The sequence below is a fragment of the Athene noctua genome, chromosome 8, assembly GCF_965140245.1.
Source record: "Athene noctua chromosome 8, bAthNoc1.hap1.1, whole genome shotgun sequence".
Taxonomy (NCBI): domain Eukaryota; kingdom Metazoa; phylum Chordata; class Aves; order Strigiformes; family Strigidae; genus Athene; species Athene noctua.
Window position 1 is genome coordinate 1,103,586 of NC_134044.1, and position 21,011 is coordinate 1,124,596.

General features: G+C 44.6%; 1 protein-coding gene across 3 annotated transcripts; it reads left to right on the plus strand.

Annotated features, from left to right (window-relative positions):
• The first annotated feature begins 86 nt into the window (after positions 1-86).
• UBE2G2 (ubiquitin conjugating enzyme E2 G2) lies at positions 87-20,626 on the plus strand. 3 transcript variants are annotated; one of them, XM_074912319.1, is made up of 6 exons: positions 87-213; positions 7,632-7,667; positions 7,756-7,801; positions 13,348-13,466; positions 16,547-16,687; positions 18,615-20,626. In XM_074912319.1, exons 1-6 carry the CDS (start codon positions 171-173, stop codon positions 18,740-18,742), a joined length of 513 nt encoding a protein of 170 aa, XP_074768420.1. In that variant the 5' UTR covers positions 87-170; the 3' UTR covers positions 18,743-20,626. The 3 variants fall into 3 exon arrangements, with proteins under 3 accessions (XP_074768420.1, XP_074768421.1, XP_074768422.1); XM_074912320.1 differs by having other exon boundaries at positions 98-213; positions 18,630-20,626; XM_074912321.1 differs by lacking the exon at positions 87-213 and adding an exon at positions 6,767-6,934.
• The last annotated feature ends 385 nt before the right edge of the window (positions 20,627-21,011 follow it).

The following is a 21,011-nucleotide window of genomic DNA, read 5'->3' on the forward strand; positions in this document are numbered from 1 at the left end:
CCGTGCTCGGCGCTGCGCGCGTCGGGCGCCGCTCTGCGCACGCGCGGTCCCGCCCGGCGCTGGGAGGCCTGGTGGCGTACCATGGAGGAGGAGGGGCAGAGGGCCGCCCTCTGTGCCGTCCTCTCTAGCCGCCCGCCCGGAAGCGGCGGCGGGAGCGGCGGGGCCGCGCCATGGCGGGGACGGCGCTCAAGCGGCTGATGGCCGAGTACAAGCGTGAGTCGGGGGAGCGGCGGGGACGGGCACTCCTGGGGCTTCCCCTACTCCGTCCCCGCTGCCTCTCCGGACGGGATCCTTCTGAAAGCCCGCGAGGGCCGGAGTCCGCGGGCCGGGCAGGAGCGGTGACGGCCGCGGCCTCCCTGCCGGCGCCCGGGGCGCCTCCCTGTGCCCCGCCGGCCTCGGTTTCCCAGCCCCCGCCGGCTGCTCCGCTGCGCTCGGCCTGTAGAGCTCTCCCCTCGTCCATTCAGAGACATCCGGGACGGGGGGGTCAGGGGGCACCGCGGTCTTTGAAGTGCGGCTGCGGAAGAGGGGAGGCGTGGATGCCACCGCTTCCCTCGCGAGGCTGTTCTCCCTTCGCCCCGGGCCTCGGTGGGAAACCGCCCTGCGAACCGAGCCTGGCTGCGAGCCCCGGCGGTTTGTGCGCGGTTGACACGTCTGGGAGTCCGTGGCGTGGGGAGCTTAGTCATAGGGAAGGCCTGTGAATCCAGGGCAAATGGCCAATTTTTATTTTTTTCCTAGTTAGATTTTCCAGGTGGAACAAAATGCAGCCACGGAAGCCTGTGTTGCAAAGCTTTGTTACCTCAAAGAGGTGTTTGTCAAGACCTTGGCGGAAGCGCGGTGGTTAGTAACGGCATTTAAACTCGAATTTAGTCATCCACAACACAGACTGTTTAAAAATCTGCGTGAGATGTGACTTGCAGGGGGTGGCAGGTGGTGTTCTCTGGCCCCACCGTAGGGTACAGGAACCTGCTGCAGGCTGGGTCTCTCTGGGACATCCCTCTTCTCCTGGAGTGGTTGAGCTGCTTACTGGTGAGCTTGAGAGGTGTCTAAAGGTGCCTTTTTTTAGCAAGAAATACTGTTTGGTTGGTTGGTTTTTTACCTAGTTGCTTTTGGTCTCCGATGTTCTGGCTTTTATTTAAGGCAAGGAAGTAGAATGGAGTAAAAAAGAGAAGTCTTTGCTAGGGGAAAGATGGCATTAGACGGTAAGAACTGGCCTGCCCCAGTGATGGTCATTCACAGAGCTCCTGAGCTTGTCCAGGGCCGAGTTGTTGTTTCTCATTTAACCATCATTTAGTGAAATACTTCAGCCTATAAAAAAATAGAGTAGACACATGTTTCCTGCCAATACCGTGTTTATTCTCAGACTGCTCTGCAGAGCACAGGTCTCTAAGCTGAACCATCGCACAGGTGTTTGTGAGGGTTTGGGCTGCGCCCCACCACCACTCGGGCTGCTGCCAGTAGCTGCTTGGGGTGGTGAGCAAGCCCGCCAGCGCGGTTGTGTGGGTAACGCTTGTGCTGGCAGGGTGTCCTAGAAATCTGCATTTTTCTGTTGTGATCCAGAATCACTGACCTGAAAGACATCTGCAAAAAGACTCTGCTTTTATCTGCTCTCTTGCATAAATCCCCTTAATCCCAAAAAGCATTTTTGATGCTTGTTGAGAAGCTCAGAAATCTTGTTAGAATGTCTTGTATGATTAAATTCTGTAGGAAAAAGTGATATTAAATAGCATCAAAAAGAATTTGACTTAATGCTACAGGCAGATATTACGTGGATCTTCTCCACATGGTTTCCCAGGGTAGCATTTAATATGAACTGAAATAACATCTTGTTTGTGATCTTCCTTTATAAATACTTTCCCGCCTCTAATAAAACATAGTGTAAGACATGAATGTAGTCTGCAATGACTGAGTGTACAGTGCTTTGACATCCGGAGACCTGAATTACAGAAGTAGAGTAAGCCGAACTTTTTGGTTTCTGTGGCCGCCTGGATCATGCTGCGCCTGGATCATGTTGCTTTCCTTCAGCAGGTGCTCTCATCAAACTTTGCTGCAAAACCCAGAATTGATCCTGTATGATAACCCTTCCCTAGCGTTTCACAATCGACTGGGCAGTTGTAGCTCTTCAGAAGCTGTTTTGCCCTGTAAAAAATTTCAGCAAAAGCTATTCTGAAAAATAATAATAGTTCCAGTTTTAGGTAGCTCTGCTGCCTCTTTCTGCAGGAAGAGAGGAAGTCCTGTCAGGGCACAGGGCTGCAGTCTGGTGTTCAGCTTTGTGTGATCTTTCAGCTCCCTCCTGACAACGTGTGTTTCCGATGTATGTTACCAGTGCTGGCCGTAAGCACTGCGTGGCTCTGAGTGGATGGGGCTGGGGAGACAACTTTAAATGACCCCTTCCTCCTGGCTGCCCACCTTGGATGAAACGTTGTATATATCTACGTGTATATTTGTGCATACAATTTCTTTTTCTTAATTTATCTCCTTCTTCTGCCTTTAGTTACTTCTAGTTGTGAGAGCGATGTTTGACAGTCACTGCCTTTCTGGTGGATGTGTTTTGTTTACCAGACTTCTAATTCTTTCCTTACTTGCTTTATTTTTTTAGTTTTGGTCTTTGATTTTCTCTCTGTATGTCTGTGTTTAAATCTCTAAATAAAGGTTTATTGTTACCTTATGTGAAAAATGCTTGACGTTGTGAGAAGTTTCTACCTGTTGGAACCCAAGGACATTATTCCGTTTTGGGAGAGGCTGGAAAATTGCACTTGTGGAGAAGGAAGGGAAGGTGACTGTGGACAGCCAGATGAGATGGATTTATTTTTTGTCTTCATTTAGGTCTTTGTTTGCTGGTTTAGAGTGTTAAGACTTTTTTCTACTCTACCAGAACTAATTTAGATAAAGCTTTCAAAAAAATCAGATACAAAGAAAGGCATCGTTTCTGTTAGAGCATATGTTTGTTGTTAATTCTCGATTTAGAATAGTATTAAAGCCTGAAAGTAGTTGCTCAATAGCAGCTTAGGTTTATGAGAGTTAAGAGATAGAAACCTTTTTGTTCCTGGCCCCATAATCTTGAAGGTGTCTTGTTGCTGAACTTTATAAATCTAAAATGGGCTACTTTGAAAGTATTAAGTCAAATCTGTAGAGATGCAAGAATTGTAGGGCCAAGTTGTGTTATGCCCTGTATTTCCTTTCTGCTATAAACAGGCAATAGAGCCGTGGATTGTAATGCCAACCGGTATCATTGGAAGTGCTGTCGGGTTAAAAATATGAGATTTACATTAATTCTGAGATTTCAGAATTTTCAGAAAAAATACACCTTTGTTGCACAGAAAAGAATCTGGCTGTGCTTCCTGTCCATGGAGAGAGTTTGTGTGAAGCTGGAGGAAAACTGCCACTGCAGCGGTGTGGGATGTGATGAGCTGCTTTCTCCGAGCGGGTGGGGGGGAAGAGAGGGATGCATGTTTGTAGTAGGCCTCTGCAGCTGTCCCTGTTAAACCAGCTTTGAAAATGCGCTTTCCTAAACGTAACGCTTAGGAAATCTCTCAGACACACACTGTGCCGTGTGTCCGTGTGAGTTCAAACTGCCTTATGCCAATCAGATGCTACGTCAGAGAAGAGAGAAGAAAATGGAATTTCAGGCAGAGTGGAAAGAAGATCATTCTGTTTTCAAACATCTCAGTCCAGATGCTGTCAGATGCTGAAGTATGTGCCTTTAATATTTCCTGAGTCTTGTGCATTTTATCACCTTGGAGATATGCTAAATTGATACAGTTTTTAGCAAGCATACTGATCAACTTCTCACTTAAGAATGGGATCAGTCTTTTTATTAACTGCTTTAAAAAGAAGGTGTGTTTTTAGTCCTCCTCCTTTTGGCCAAGGTGTAATTGGTCTGTAATGACTCCATAATGAGCAGTGAAATGCAAAGGGACACATTGATTGTGTGTGCACCCAAATCTGCCCCAAGTTCCTCATAGAAGTATTGCACATCACTGGGCTTAGCTCTGTTTCATTCAGTCTCAGCTTACAAGCAAAGCTTTAAAATAAGGCTTAGCTGTGGTGCTAGACGCGGAGACTTCACTGCATTTTGATTTGGAAGCAAATCCCCTGACTGTGTGAAGCAAAGCCATCCTGCAAACCAAACAGGATGCCTCGTGGAGGATGGGAAGATGAGAACCGCTCCCAATGCTTTCCAGTGCTGAAGAGAGACATTGGGCTGAATCGGGTGATGGGCTGCACCCAACACACGTGCCTGAGTAGAGAGCTCCCCACAACCCCCCCACAACCCTGGGGCACCCTGAAGTGGTTGTTGTGATGTATAGGTGACCTGGTGCCTATACATCACCACAACCTTCCCTTCCAGCAGCAGCTGCCAGCCTCAGCTTCTCCTTGTGACTCTGCCATGCCTTTGTTTTCCACAGAGACTTTTCCTGACCTTCCCTTTTACCTCTTTGCAAACAGATTCCTTTTCTGGCTTCTGGTTTATCCTTTTTCCATGCCAACTGCTTGTCCTTACACCTCTTGGAATCCCTGAATAGGTTGCGTTACTCATGCATTTGTTTCTTATAGGAGCCCTGTAGGCTTGCTTGACCATAGGGTACTCCATGGACACGTTGGGAGACTGCTTTATCCTGCTGATGGCAGCTCTGGTAGTTAGCACCATGTAAAATAGCAGCACGGGAAGGTGGCCTGGCTCTGCCTGCCCCAAAGAGGTTGCCTACCCGCTGGCAGCGGGGCGAAGTCCAGATGCTCTGCAGAACAGGGGCTGTGCTCCAGTACAGGTGTGGGGTCCCACAGCCCCAGGTGAAGGTGATGGAGTTGTGGCGCCAGCACATCAGGAGAGCCCCTCTGCATCTGATTGCTCTGCTTCCACCTCAGTTGTCCCATGGATCCTGAGGTTCCACTGCTCAGAGGCTTTTTTTCCTGGGCCCACGGTCACCAGTCAGCCATGGGCTGCTGCACTGAGGGCTCCTGCAGAGTCTTGGTGCTGATTTTGCTCCTTGGAGAAAGGGGATCAAGGGAGGTGGCTCTCAATTTGTGCAAACTGCCTCTCTCAAGTAGCTGGTGTGGCATCAGGGCCTGTGTTTTGCCCACCAGCGCCTCACGTTGGATGCTGTCCATGCTCAGCAGAGGGCTCAGCTCCTTGCTGACGCTAGGAAATAGTGCACACAGATTCAGAAACTGCGCATCAGTGTTTGAGGGTGCTGGGTGATGGTGGCTGGGGCATGCGCTGGCACTCTGCTGTCGTGGTGACAGGTGAGAGGACAGCATGGTGTGGCACTTGCAGAGGGGGAGAACTCTTCTTGGGAAAGCTTTAAACCGTGCATGTTTAAAGTGGGGGGATGTCTTGCAGGCCAGGAGGCCAAACTCAGTCAAGCAGAAGTTATCACCAGGCTGGATGCCATGGAGAGCAGAGGGTGGGCCCTTTCATCTTCTGCTGTGTCCTGCCATGTGATTTGCTTTGGAGAGCAGCCATGGAGGGACAGGATGGCAGAGGAGAGTGGGGTTGGAGGCTGTTTGGCCTAGCTGACTTGTCAAAGTCATTCTGTGATGAAAGGTTAAAACATGCTCTGATCATGGGCTTTTTACTGCTCGCTTAAAAAGAATTGGAAAAAATCCCCCCTGACACTCCATTATAGTGACCCTGTTTTGGAGGCTCTGGTAAGACTGAAGCATCTGCTGCTATGTCTGCTACTGGCAATTCGTGCAGTGCAGCTCCCAAAACCTGTGCTCCCAATTTCCCTTTGAATGGCTCTAGGGAATCACAGGGTAGGATGTGACCATGCATGTGGAAAGGGGGATCGCCTTCCTCAGTGGCCAGGTGTAGCCACTTAAAATCAAAGCTCATGTGCCCCTGCACTGCCCAGTTACCACTTTGCCTGATCCTTAAGGATGGAAACCTCTTTTGCCTATCTCTGAGGGGAGAGCTGAGCAAGGTGGAGAACTGAACCTCCATCCTCGTAAAGGCAGGGTTTAGCTCTTGCTTCTCGTTGCCCTGGTTGTCCTTGCAGGTGGGGAGCTGTCTGCTGCAGGGGACACGCTCATGCTGCCACCAGGCAGTCACAAAGGCTGCAGGGCTTCTCAAAGGAAGTGATGGGAAATATCAGAGGGATTTTCTTCCTAGAGAGCACCACAAGATGGAGCAAAATGATTCCAAGAGCTCCTGGGTTTGACATCTCCCTCTTTCTGTCTAAAAACATCAACAAGAAAAGCTGTTAGAGAGCCACTATCAAGCTGGAAAAACCTGCTCCTTAACATCAGGACATTGTGGGAAACCATAACGCTGAGTTTCAATCTGCTGCTGTGCTTTTGAACTTCAATCGGAGAGCTCTGTGCCAAAGTTAATGGCAATCTGAGTGAACAGAACAGCTTTGTTATCTTTCCTGTTGGAGTATCTCAGCATGTTTTTTAATCCAGTGGGAACTTAAGACAAAAATCTGTGTGCTGTTTTATGCAGTTTTCTCACATTTTTCACATATAGCCTAAGAGAAATTAGGTCACGTGTCTCATTTTTCGGTTTTTGACTTCCCATGTTCCCTAGTTCTGCATTCCTGCTTGTCTTCATGTGTGGGAATGTGTGCGGTGCTTCTTCTGGCTGCATTTTACATGGTACAGGCCACTAGTAATCCACAGGCCATTGGTTAGGCAACAATGCTTCTAGATAAGCAGCTCAGAGCCCTTACTTAAGTTGGCCTAATTACTGTCACCTCCTCTGGTCTGACACCTTCAGAGCATCACCACCACCTGCCCTGCGTCTCACTCGGAGCTGTGGGGCTGGTGTTCAGCCCTCCGAGCTTCACTGGTTGCCTGTGCATGCCTAAACTTTGCCTTGCCAGCTGCTACCACCCTGCAGGACTTCAGAAACTCGGTCCTTGCACTAGATAGTAGAAAAACTGGTTATTATTTTATCAGCGCACAGGATGCTGGGCTTCTGCAGGCTTGAAACGAGGTACTGATGCTGAGGGCTCTTGTGCAAATTGGGAGTTGTACCAGTTTCCTACAGGAAGTGAGGGTTGATGGATCCAGATTTGCCATGTGCGGCCACGGCTGATTTATCGCTGCTTCTTTTTTTACTTGCGTTTTCCAGGCTGTGCAGAGGGAGTTGGATTGAATTTGAGGAACAGAGCTGCTTGTCAAATCTTTCTTGCTTCTGCTTCTCCAGTTTTTTGCGTCGTTTTGGGTTTTCTATTGAGATGCTGTCAAGCATGAATTGGTGCAGAGATATTATGGGTATACAACCTGTTTTCAGGCTGTTGAGTTTGTACCTGCAGATACCACAGTGCTCCAAGAGGAGAGTGCTTCCCATGCTTTGTGGAGGCTTTTTGGTTCCTTCTCAGTTTTAATTGTTGCCTCTGGAAAGATTAGTTTTGGGAGCCTGGAAAAGCACAAAATGCCAAATAATCTTGTCTAGAAAGCTGTCTTGCATGAAGAAGTTCAATTGTCAGCAGTGAGATACTGGGCCTTCTGGATGTGGAATTTTGCCTGGTAAAACATGGCCAGAAGATTCTTCCCATGGTGTTCTCAAGCTTTTCTCCAAGCACGTTTGCTGGTGGGACCTCTGTGCTAAGCTGTGGCCACCCAAACACTAGCTGAGATGCTTGGTTCTGCAGGTCATGTTAACTTGCCTTGTATTTTTCTTTTTACAGAGCTGACCCTGAACCCACCAGAAGGGATCGTAGCAGGTGAGGAGCTGAATGGGGTTTGTGTACTGTGTAGCTGTAGCCTTGTGTTCAGGTAGTGCTGAGCATTGTTTTGGTTTTTTCTTAACAGGTCCCATGAATGAAGAGAACTTCTTTGAATGGGAAGCTCTGATTATGTAAGTTAATACTAATATCTGAAATCAGCACTTGCACGCTATGATTAGCTTCTAGGAGAACAAGAATGTAAAAAAATAATATCAGTTCTGCATAAGAACCTGCCTTTGGCTGGGAACTTATTTTCTGACCCAAACAGGGAATTATATTTGAAATTTAAACAGTGTGACAGAGGCAGTGTTGGAGCTTAAGTGAACATTTATTGTACAGGAGTCATTATAATAAGCAACACTCAGCATATTGCAGATTTGACAGGAATCCACATTTGAGCTCCCTCGGATATATGTTGTATATACAAACACTGTAGGAAACAATGATTTGCTTGTAGATCACACAGACCTGTTGGGAACATTAGTCAACTGCAAATACAGGACAGGTTTTTCTCATTTTTAGGTGTAGCAAAATGCACAGATTATTGGTGATAGGAGGAAAAAAAAAGCAATGTGTAAAATTAGTTTACTTACTATTTCATTTTTTCCAGAAAACTGGATTTATCTGAGAGAATATTCAAATTAAAAAAAAAAAAATCTTTTGAAATTCTTTGCACTTCATGAGTTGGCTGGTGTTGTAAAGGCATTGGGTGCAGTGGTTCTGTGTGAAAAGCTCTTCTGTTGGTGAATAGCTCTAATTGTGACTGTTGCGCTTTGGGGAGTAACAAAGACTTCCTTACAAAGCTGTGTCCTCTCCCTACCACTTCTGAACTGATGGGTACAGTTGTTCATAGCAAAACTTGCCATGAAAAGACAAAATCTTCTTGTCCAGCATCCTACAAGTCATCTTCTCTCTTGCTTGTACTCTTACTTATGCTGTACCCTTCTTTGGGAACTTTGAGTGTATGGAATAACCGGTGATTTTTAAAAAATAAAGTTCTAAAATGGTAGGGGAGAGAAAAAGAGACCTTTGTCACTCGGGTCTGACAATTTACACAAATGCTACAGAATTAAAAGATGAAAAAGTTCAAAACTGCTAAGTCTATCTTGAAGCTGATGGTCTGTTTTTAGGGTAGATCCAGGTGTGTTGTTAGGGTAGATCCAGGCTCCATATTTCAAGATTCCTTTAGTAAGAGTTGGTGATTTCCTTTCCTTCAGCCAGGGTCAGGGGTTCTGGGAGGACACGAGGGCAGCAGGCAGTGGCTGTGGCCCCGCTTGCAGCGTGCCTGCTGTGCTCTTGGCAGGTTCTCACTGCAACCACCAGTGCTGACTTACGAGATTCTGAACTAGCATGGGTGGCAGAATTTTCCCAGCTCGGTTTGCTTTGAGTGAGTTGTTTTTCATCCCTAGATTTCTTGGGATCAGGCACGCAACCAATACAAAAGCATCCCGAGCTGTAGCACATCACCTATTCCACACAAGCTGGCTGCGTGGGTGATCCTACTTTATGGCAAGAGTGAGACTCTGAGTTATTTTAGGCCTTGATAAATGGAGATCTGGATTACCGCTGATTGATATGAAGAGTTGTCAAATGCCTCTGCTTATGTGCAGCAATTTATCCTGTAATAAACAGGTTGTACCTCCTAATAGCTCAGTCCCCTGAAAATAAACACTTAGCATGGAAATAAGTAATTTGTTGCCTGACACCAAAGATTTTGGCTGCACTGTCTTACACTTTCTTTCTGCAAGTGGGATAGTTAGCACTGTTTTGAAACATGCATTTTGTAATGTACCAAATTTCAGTCCAGACAGCCGTGTGTTACGTGGAGGGTAGAAATCCCAGAGGATTTAGTGCACTTCTTGAAGTCTTGAAGGGGATTCCTGCCTATCGGTACTTTGTCGTAGCAGAGATTTTTGTGGTTGAGCAGAGCTTTCATGGGGGACACACAGAAGTACTTTTGGATTTGATTGATTACCTAGAAAATACTTTTTCTGATGTTTCCCATAACAAATTCTTAAACAACAGAGGAGCCGCTTGCAGACTTGAAAGCCGTTGAAAGTGCTGAGTGTTGAGCTTCAGGTCTTTGTCAGCGCAAAATGAGAGGCGGAGGTGCTTTAATTTTGGTTTCTGTATTGTGTGTGTGTCATAATAAAATTATATTTTAAGATCTGCTAAATTCTGAAGCTGTGGTACAATAGAAACATGTTTACCCTAAGCGTGTTTGGTTACTTTCATCTCTGTAGAAAACTCTATTAGTAGAAGTATTTGTGCACGTTTGGAAAGCAAGCTAAATGATTTGTTTATATTTGTCTCTGATAATCTTCTTGAATGTTTTGTAATCTCAAATGTGCTGTGTGAGATTATGGGAATGAAAAGTGCAGGTGAGGAAATTAAAGTTGGCTTCAGATTTTTAGATAGATGAAGTGAAAAGGTAAGTAAGCAGTGTAATAATGGAGAATAGAATACTGGGGGTTTTTTTCCCCTTCACCCAGTTTATATGAAGCTGGAGCACATATAATGGCAAATAAATACAAAAAGTGAGACCTAAGAGAGAAAAGACATCACCTATTTATCAATTCAGAGGTGGGCTGGGTAATGTTACACAGATTGACCTAAGAGCTTAGCTCACAGGTAAAATAATGGTGGTAATAATTTGCATTTCTGGTTTTCTTGCCTGCAGCAGCAGTGCTGGATAAATATTAAACATATAGATGTTAAGGTTGTTCTACCATGGCTGAATGGTAGAACAGTTCTTATGCTCCCAAGTGAGCATAATGAATCCAGAACTGAAAATATAATGTAGTAATCTTTCTGAATAGTTTTGGAGCCTGATGTAAAATGCACTCTTTTGATGAGACATCAAACAGTAGCTGAATTAGAGCATTTATGAAAGCCAAGTTTTTGCAACAGAGTGACTTATTTGTAATGATAAATAGCCCCAGCACGTTAAGAGAGTTTACTATAATGCTGCTCAATTCCTTAGCACTGCGTGAGGTCCAACGGGCTGCGTTGTGTTGTGCAAGTTCATGGATTTATGTTTCAAGACCAAGTTTTGCCCTCTTCGGTTGGCATATGCGAGTGTGTGCTATTAAAGTTCATCCCCAAAAGACACAAAACCACATAATTGTTAAGAACTAAAGATTTCTTGAAAACTAAACAGCGTAAATTGAAGTCAACTTATCAAAAACCTGTCTAGAAAGGTAATTAGATCTATAATTAGGCTTAGGACTTTTGTTTACTATGGAATTCCCCTTTACAGCATCTGATGACTGTAGCTTTTTGTCTTTTTTCAGCATCTTTTTCCAAATAAGAAGCCATTCACAGTTGTATGTGAAGCTCTGATTGTAGAATTGTCCTTGTCAATGCGCTTTTCCCTCCTGTTTTGGCAGGTACCCACCATCCTTTTCTTTCCCTTGCCTGGGTAATGGCCAGCTCAGGGAGTTCAGAGTTTCTTGTTTTCATGCTTAGGTCAACAAGGCTGTTCATAACATCTCTCTCACAGCTAAGCAGTCTGGTTGTCTAGCAAGTCATTTAAACGCTGTCTAATGGCCAGAGGAGAACTGATGTCCGCTCCTCAATGCTTTAGGGAAGGCTGTAGAGTAACATCATGTGTGGAAAAAGTTGCAGAGGCTGTCTGCTTTGCAGGCTGTGAAGAGTGTTAGATGGAGCAGGTTTAAGACGAGATATTTCCTGGAGTTCTGCGCCTGAAGCCTGTGCCTTCTGTGTGCACACGGGTAGTGATGGCCAGCACTGTCTTCCCTGGGGTATGGGAGCTGCTTAAGGCAGCTGGCCCCTTGGCTTGGTGCTCTTTGCTCAGTGGGACGGGTGTCAGCACTGCATGGCCTGGCTGTTTCTTGGAGGAACCCTGATCAAGTACTAGGTAGTCTGGATGACTCTGACAAGCTTAGCAGGTGGGACGAGATCATAGCATAGAGCACCAAGGCTTTGAATGGGATATACTTTGCAATCATCACCTGCTCTGCAAAGATTTCAAGAGCAACTGTGCTCTTTACCTCTCTGGCCCTGCCGATGTCCTTTTTTGAACTGAAAGTGGTGCTGTCAGGTTTAAATATTGCAGCCTCCCTGAGTGTTTTGTAGTTGCAAATGCTGTCTTGGATTAACTTTAATAATTTCTTTGAAGTTGATCCTGGCAGCACTGAATGGCTACGACATAAGCATTTTGTTCACATAATACAGGGCCTAAAATGGAGCATGTAGGGTTAACATTTGACAGAAGAGCCCTTAAGGCAGCGTGTTTGCTCTCAAAACAGAACATAAGACACCCACCAGCTTTTCAATGCGTGTATGTACATATTCTTAGAAGTTCAACAATAAGCCTTTAAAATGCAGCTGGAATTAAAATGTTAATGAAAAAATGCATTCAGTTTACTCTCAGATGTGAATTGAATCCCAACTAAATTTAGGGAAAAGGCCAGAAAGGGAACAAAATGGTTGAGATGGTTTAGCTTTCGTTCCCAATGTATGTTGCTGCATTTCTCTAGTTCTACCTGCCAGTGTCAATATTCAGGTTTAAATCCCATAGTTCTTGTGTTTATCTACCAGCCAAGTCTTTTGAATTCCAAAGCTAAGAGAGTGAGCCTCCTAGGGCTTTAGGTTTTGCTGGTCTCAGTTTTCTTTTTCTCTGGGTTACCAATTGCAACTTTAACTTTTAGGAGTCCTTGAACTTTTGTGTTCTTTCTGGCATAGAGAATGTGGATTGGGAGGAGGAAGCATGAACATATTCCTAAACCTTATTTCCCGGACATTATAGCCCTTGTTTGAAGAGCTTTTTACTAAATACATGAGGTTTCCTTGGCTAAGATTTTCAGTGATGAAGCTTGTTTCATGGTCTTTCCAATCAAGGGAGATCATGTTTGTGTTATAACTTCCAGATGGTTCATCAAGTTTGAATAAATCATGTCTAATAAACTTTTTTGCTCACCTTCCAAAAATGTTTTATGTAGGGAGAGTAAAATAGTTGTCTTTATATTCTCAACGTGACTGCACTTTGAACTAGATGATGAACACAATGAGGAAATGTTTCTACAAGAATCCTGATGAAGCCATTTGTTTTCCCTGTGCACTTGAGGGGAATGCAAACTAAGTAACTTAAGTCTGCAAAGAAACATTGTTGTCCTACATCTAGCAATTATGGTCCCTGAGCTGTGTTTTTATTTTTTACAAAACACTGCCGTGTTTTTTGCATCAGATAGTGATAAGTGTTTATGTGTGGTTATGCTCGATACTGGCAGTTTGGATCTCCATAGGTTTTGTCAATTATTTCTGAGCTACAGCATTTTGACATCTCTGTCTTGTGCAGCATAACAGTATCTTCAAAGGCACAGAGTCCCACACCTGCCTCTGCTTTCTCTTGACGTGCAGACGCTCAAATCCTGGAACATGCCTTGGAGCCAGATACTCCAATTATATCCAGACACACCCTGCTAATTAAACAGTGTTGTGACCTTCCTAGTAATTTAGTGTGCAAGCTTTGATTTCCCCCTTCCCTCCCAAACCCCGTATTTGGATTTAAGTTTATGAGGTGTGGGGTGAGAGTGCGTTAACTCTTTGTTTTCTGGAGATGGTATAACCCAAACCTCAGATGTCTCATTAGACAAGAAATCAGGTGAAAAGTACTGTTTAAAACTCTGGTGAATAGCTTTTTATCTGTTCCTAGGGGTCCTGAAGACACCTGTTTCGAGTATGGGGTTTTCCCTGCCATTCTGAGCTTTCCACTCGACTACCCGTTAAGTCCTCCGAAGATGAGGTTCACCTGTGAGATGTTCCATCCAAACAGTGAGTCTGATGCAGGAGGACGTACAGGGGAGTGGGTTACTTGTGTGCCATAAAACCACTTTTGCAGCAGGAGAGCTGGCATCCTTACCAAAGGTGGTTCTCTCCCTTTCCAACCTTGGGCATGCAGCAGGAGTGTTCAGCTGTCCAGCAATTTTGCTCTGTCTTACCGTCACTTTATCACATTATTCCTCATATACCTTTTGGTCATAAACAGTCCAGTAAAGATTCCAACAATTCTCTCGCCTTTCAGATCATTCCAGGAATTCTTGTAACTAGTGTATAAATAGTTTAAAGATAAATCTTCTGTACATGATGTATGATTTAGTGAATTAATACAGACGCTTTCCAGTCTTACTCTGTGGCTTGTATTTAAGTAGTTTGTTGTTATTTTAACGAGTGAAAATTTGTTCATATTCACCAAAGCGTGGATACAGCTTTTTTAGGTAACATGGCTCTTTCCCCATTAAGACACAGGTTTAGTAATATTTCTGACGTGACCTTTCTGAAATACAGAGTGCTCTGTCCAAGCTGATGACACATTTGCAGGCATTAATATTAAGGCTTTGATGGCCTTTTCTCTGCAAATTCTGATGTTTAAGATGATATCTTAAGACTTTTCAGTGGAGGTAACTGAAGTAACAAGTACAGCTGACAGGTTTGAGCCTTGGACAGGTAAAAGCCTCAAAGCACTCTTTTGCAGCCTGGAGCATTACTTTCGGCATTCTTTGTAAAATTGTTGCTTATGACATCTGCTAAATCAACATGGATTGTGCAAACACTGTTTATCACCACCCAGATTTGATGGGCTGGATCTGTATTCTAGGCTATTAGGTCTCTGCCACTTGAGAGCAATAAAAGGAAAATGCTGTCCTCCTGCCTAGTGTTTCCTCCCCAGCTGATGTTCCTCTGCTTGCATAACACAAATCTTAATCTCAGCTGGGAGTTGATTTATTTCATCCTATTCCAAGGAATTTTGCAGTTTATTGATGTTCTTCTGTTCTCAAAGCACCACTGATACAGATTCTTGCCCATTTTATCCACGCGTTTCTGTCCTCCTATGGAAGACACGCCTGCATGTCATGGTGTAGAACTGTGTGGACATGCCCGAGGCAGGGTAGCATCACCTCTGAAGCTCTGATGTCTGCAGCAATGCAGCGTTTGGCACCTGGAAGCTGTGTGGCCATGTTGGCACCTTGCTCCAGCTGAACTAATTCACCCAAACTTCTTGCCAGGATTGGTCTCCATGAGCAAATCCATGTCCACGCAATACTATGCAGATCCAATTGTGGCCTTGTCTTGAGGTTCACTGCTCACAGCTTCTTTGCGTGAGCATAGTCAGGAGGAGTGGGGTGCAGAGAAGCACAAACCGCCTGACTCTCATGTGTTACAGGGTGGCCCTACACGTAATCACTTCCTCCATGGGGTTAACAAATATCCTGGATGGTCAGGTCAGCCCTTTAAAGTCCTGTGACTTTGGGTCTTGTTAATCTAAATTTGAGATCACTTGAAGTAAACACTTCAATCTTCTCAGGTGAGATTGTGATGGTCTGGTTGTACTCAGAAAGGCTGTAGAAATGGTGGCTGTGCTGTGCTTTTTGTGTTCCTTAAGTGCTTACTCCTCCACCTGTGAAGAGTTGCAGGAAAGTGTTTAAAAAGTCTGCTGTGTTCCCTTATCTTTGCAGTTTGTGTAATGTACAGGACAAATTGGGACACCACAGAACTGTCTTTTAAAATAAAATGGCATTCATGGACAGTCTGGCAAAGATAACTTCAAAGAAGCGACAAGTCTTGGATTAGTACTTAGTGACAAAGTGGAAGATGCATACACCTTCCTGGAATCAGCCTTTGCTCTCTTGACTGTGCTGCTCTGTGGTCTAGTTGTTCTAAATGAGTCACTGCATAGAGACACTAGAATAACTCACAAGTGAAATACCTTCTCCCAGTGTGTTCCTAACTTGCAGGAAGAAGTGCTGGTTCAGCACACACTGTTTTCACCTCTTCCAGCTATGGCTTAGACCAGCTCCCGTCTTCAGCCTGGGGCTGCACAGGGGGGATGTAAATAAAAGTCTTCCAAAGCACTAACGTGTTGTAGGCTTGTGCAGACATTAGCTAGGTGAGTGGAAGGAACTGGAAATGAGCACGACTCCTCCCAGCAGTTATTCCCTATTTTTGTTTTGCCTTGTTTTCCTGGCAATGGCACAGGTTTGGTCACCGGAGGAATAGAAGCACTGAAAGTACTGGGCTAAAGCTGTCATTCCTTGGGGGGCTGCGGAATTAGGTCATGTTGCTAAAGCAGTGTTTCAAACTCTGTTCTCTTTGTGTTGCCTCCTCAACCTTTCTTTGGCCTCCTTATCAAGTCAGTGGAGTCACACGTCTGTGAAGATGACTTGTAGTGTTGCAGATGCTTTGCTGTGGGAAAGAAGCACTTTGCTTACACTAAAGGTGGGAGGGGAAGACATCTGTATTCTTAATTGATAGGTTACCTTATTTCTATGTGCTTTAATGCAGCTGAGCTTTAAGCAGAATTTTAAAAAGTAGTGTGAACTCTTCTAGTTGTACTTCAGTAATATTCAAAATAAGATCAATTATATTGTTTGTAACATACCACTTTTCCCTCCTGGCTGCAGCAGAGCAAGTTTGCTTAATTCTTTTTACGGTCACAGTCCAGCAGAAGACTCCAACATGCATTCAGTGCTGTGTGACTGTAACCCTTCGATTTAAGTAGGACTCGTTACCTACCTGGAGCTGTGTCTATGCATAAATACTTGCTTGGTTCCGCCTGGCTGCATCTCTTATCTTTTCCATGGAGCCTGTCACTGGTTATTAAACAACATGAGTGCTCTCAGCAGCCTTCTGTTGGGGAAGGATAACCCAAGTTTCTTATGTTTGCTTAAAGGAAATTTTTGGTAGATTTTTGTCTCTCAGATTTTACCTGCTCTTGCCTTTGGAAGAGGAAATTTAAAACTGGGTTTAGCTTCAGTCCTACAAAGGCCAAGTCCAAATGTTGATCTTTTCTAAAGATCTGGAGAGGCCAAGTGTTTCCACTGAGTAACAATCAATCCCCTGTACTTCTTGTGCAGTTTACCCAGATGGGAGAGTTTGCATCTCTATTCTTCACGCTCCTGGGGATGATCCCATGGGATATGAGAGCAGCGCTGAGCGGTGGAGTCCTGTGCAGAGTGTGGAAAAGATCCTCTTGTCAGTTGTTAGCATGCTGGCAGGTAAGGACTTCTGTTTTGTTAACAGAGGCTTAGATTAGCAGTTACTGAATTAGCTAGAGCTGCTTCCTGCTGTTTGGCTTATTAGTGAGCAAGGGACATTAAAAGCTGCTCAGCAGCAATCACAGTTCTTAAAGCCCTAGTATTTATTGATTGGTAAACCAGTTCTCTGAAAGTAATTGAAGAAAGTAAGACTGAATTAGTAAACAGGTGTTTCCAGCTTTGCAAGCGATCACACTGCTTTCCTTCCAGGTCAGCAGCACCAAGCAGTTGGTGATGGTCAGCTGGGTCCAGAGGCTCAGCAGGTTCCCTGCTCCTGCACAAAACCTGGGCTCTGTCTTTGTATTTGCTGTGATGTCTGTTCAGTTCTTGAAGGTCTTAACGCTATTGATTACAGCCTGTGTTGGATTTGGCTTTAGCAGCTGAAGGGTTATGAGCCAGATCTAACCAGTATGATAAACTGGAGTCCATGGCCTCTGTGATTTGCAAGCCAGCACCCTCCATTTCTGTTTGTTATTTGCCAGCCTGGGTCTGTACCCCATTCTGCCATCTCTGGTTCAGAGGAAGGCTTCTTGAGAAGAGAGGTGGGTGAAAAATTTTTTGTGTGGCCTTATAAATGGCTTTTTTGAAATCCAGCAGGGGCTGTGGATCAGTTCTGTCACATCCAGCTCCCTGAAAGATGGATCCTTTTCCACATAGTGGACAGAGCCACTGAACTGCCTGAAAATGGCAGAGCCGTGTCCCTTAGAATTGGTTTTGAATGGTAAAAGATTTTAGACAGTTTAGAGGGGTTAGAAGCAACAAAGTCGATCAAAGAGCAAGCGACAGATTCTTATATGGGACCATTTTAGCTTCAGCATAGTAACCTGCTGTTGGGAAGCTGTGCAGACAAACAGCACCTCGCTGGGCTCCTCGTGGCCTCCAAGAACTTGGTTTGTGATGCAGCCTTACCTAGACTGGTTAACGTGGGAGTCACCTGGTCTCTCTTGTTCTCTGCCTGTGTGTCCTGTTCTCCCATGACTTTTGGAGGAATTAGTCATTAGACATCAGTTGGTCAGCTCCTTCCAGGCTGCTGGCAAACCCTCGACTCTGGCTCTGCAGACAGTGTAAGCCCAGGCTTACCAAACTGGGTGACACACACATCTACTGGCTTTTAAGGGCAGACCATCAGCACAGTGTCAAGAAAGACTGAGCCCAAGATGTCTGCCATGAACTGGGCTGGAGTGGATTTGGACTAGTGTGTGAAGCATAATGGGTAAAGTACATTCTGTTTTAGTGACTTGTGTAATCCCCCTGACAGTCGCCCCCCTGTGTGCTGACCACGAACCTGATAAATCCCATGTTCCATCTTACCTCTGTACAGAATGAAGTGTTGGAGTCATAGGGGTTTAATGTACTTTGTAAAGTGCTCTGAAATCCTCAGATGAAAGATGTTGTAGAAATGAAAGCATTCTATGGGTTTTCTTGGTTTGTTTTGTTGTTTTTTAATAGAACAAGCCATCCCAAAGAGTGACAGAGCCTGTTTGGGTGGCCTGGTTGGGGGAGGGCTTTGTGTCTGTGAAGCCGCGGAACCAGAGCAAACATTTTGTGGGGAGCAGTGTGCAGTTTGTGCAGTTTTAAAAACCCTTGATGGCGCTGGTGGTGCCACATTGTGTTGTTCCATGTGCACGCTGGGGCTCCACTGCTGAGAGCATAAACAAAAGAAAGTCTTGCTTTTCTGCCACTTGTTTCTTACCAAAACTCGTCCTTGCTGTGATATTCTCTTGTGATCAGTTAAATCAGAACTGTTTGGGAGTCCAGGAGCTGTCACTGGATTTTCTTTAGTAGTGTTTCTGTAGTCCCAAGCGGGGGAAGTGTGCCAAAGCCATGAGGAAGTGGCAGTACAGAGGTATTATTGAGGGTCTTGCTCCATTGCCCACCTATCTTTCAGTCTTTCTCGTTTCAGAGCCAAATGATGAAAGCGGAGCCAATGTAGATGCCTCCAAGATGTGGCGGGAAGACAGAGAACAATTTAACAAAATTGCCAAGCAGATTGTGCAGAAGTCACTTGGACTTTAAGCTCACAAAGAGACTGAAGTGTTTTGTATTTCTCTCCACCTGAAAATGAGCAGTGCTCAGTGCTGGTACCAAAAAGGAATACTTTGCAAAACTAGTTCTTCTTATCATTTGTTATTTATTTACCATCTCTTTTCTTCTTCCACTGCTTCAGAGAAGCCTCTAGTTCATTCACTAAATTTTGTGGAAAAAGGATTTAAAACTAAGGAAAAATATGGAGACAATGCTGTTTCAAAGGCTGCTTCTTGCTACCTCACTTCATGGTATGGAAAGCTTGGAGACTTTGCAATCAGCAGCTCACCTTCACCGATCTGTTGTTTGAGAACAGAGCTGATGTGGATCACCTGCCGGAAGAATTAGTTGTATGTTTTTATAGGTAGCATTGCATCTGGAGCACCAGTAGACAGGAAATAATCTATCAGTTTTATGATACTCGCCAAGTTAAGGACAACATTTGCAGACAGAACTGAAGAGTATCGTTAGCAAGAGAGGCTACAAAATAAGGTTATAGTCAGGATGTGTTAGCAGAGAAAGTGATTGTGCAGCACACAACTTTATGATAAGACCTGGGGAGTTGTTGCCAGTGACTGGCTGTTCCCATGTAGCACTGTGAATTTGTGTTGAGCCTTTGAGTCAGTGTTTGCTGGGAAGAAATTCCAAGAACTGCTTTATTACTCTTCGGAGACAATTGTAAATTTTACGTTCAATGAGAGATGCAGGATATAAAGACCGGATTCTTAAACGCTTTGGTAAGGTTCACCATGGGCAAGGTAGTTCATTGGCAGCCTGAAAATCCATTGAGGATGTGTCTGCTCCTCTGGGCATGTAAAATATCTCTGTAGTAATGTCAGCTTCTCTTCTGTTGACATTTGTGTGTGCAGAGGATTAGGCAGTGCTGGCCTTTGCCGTCACAGTCCAGCTCACCCGTTTTTCAGGTGAACGAGCAAAGGTGGACGTGACGACTTTTGTAAAATTAGCTGTAACACTTCTTTATGCTGACTGCTTTCGTGTATTTAAGTCAGAGAAGATGCTGACTGTTTTTCTAGAGGATGGTACGACGCATGTTTAGAACTGCAGAGCATTGTAGCCGGTTGCTGGTGTGGAGGGTGTGGGAAATACCAGCTGCAACAATCAGTTTGCAAAACTCCTTAGGGGCCACTGGTGACCTTTGTGCTTTGCAAGCAAATCTTTTGTGTAGGTCCAAATCTCCAATTTACCACAAGCAATAACATGCCCATTGATAGCACACGAAATCAAATTTTGTTGGCAGCTTTACGGGCTAAATTTGAGAAGGGCTTTTTATTTTTCTGTGAAAAGCGTGTGACATGGAAGGAGTCACACCTTGGGGAAAGCTTTACAGAGGTGATTGTGTGCATGCGCGTGTGTACAACTCGTCAGTATTTATGTCTTGCTGTCTGTGCTGCATTTTCACGTGCTGCAGATTGCAGTATGCCATCGTTCTGCACCTCCGAAGAATTTGTATTGCTACAACTTGCTAATTTTACCTCCTTGTAGAAGTAATCTTGCCTTGGTCTAAGGGTGGGAGGGGGACCTGACATAGTTTGGGAGCAGAGATGACGAAATAGTGTTGTACCTAACTAGTATTTCAAGGCGTACAGGAAAATGTAGCACTTCTATGCAAATTGGGAGCATTTTTTGGAACTGTAGTAGATGGAGCATTGCTCCTGGGAGTACTGCAGCCCCTTTTGGAAACAACGCTGGAGAGCTGTGAGCACCACATGGCAAATGGTGGATTCAGCAGACATAGAAAAGTGGGCTTTTTTTAAGTGCGGAGTATTTTATTCATGTGTGCTCACTCGTTATCTTTATTTTATGGTGGATCTAGTCTGTATACTGAAAATAAAGTGATTATATTTTCTCCTTTCATTGATGTATGCAAATGTATTGAAGTGGATGTTTTTATATGGGTAACCAACTGGTCCAATTCTGACTTGGTCCAAAGGAGTGGAAGGGCTTATTCTACTGCAGTTAAAACACAAGGGATGATTTAGAGGAGTGGAAGAGTTGACACGGTTGCTTGGGCTTTCCAGGCAAATGTCTTGTCTCTAATGATAGCAATGACTTGATAATTCAAAGCAAACTGTACTAATCTGACAGCTGGCAGATGTCATGCAGTTTACTTCTTACGAAGGTCTTGTTATATCCATGCATCTGGCCTAGGATATGTTGTTATGGCAACAGGTGAATTGTGAGTTTTAAAATGTCATTCAGAATCTGCTGATACTAGCTCTTGGATTTGAGAAGGATAGTT

Excerpts from the sequence above, each read along its gene's own strand:
- UBE2G2 (XM_074912319.1), top strand. The coding sequence starts at position 171 with ATGGCGGGGACGGCGCTCAAGCGGCTGATGGCCGAGTACAAGC. Across the intron at positions 214-7,631 it reads GCTGATGGCCGAGTACAAGC|AGCTGACCCTGAACCCACCA; the intron begins GTGAGTCGGGGG and ends TTCTTTTTACAG. Across the intron at positions 7,668-7,755 it reads ACCAGAAGGGATCGTAGCAG|GTCCCATGAATGAAGAGAAC; the intron begins GTGAGGAGCTGA and ends TTTTCTTAACAG.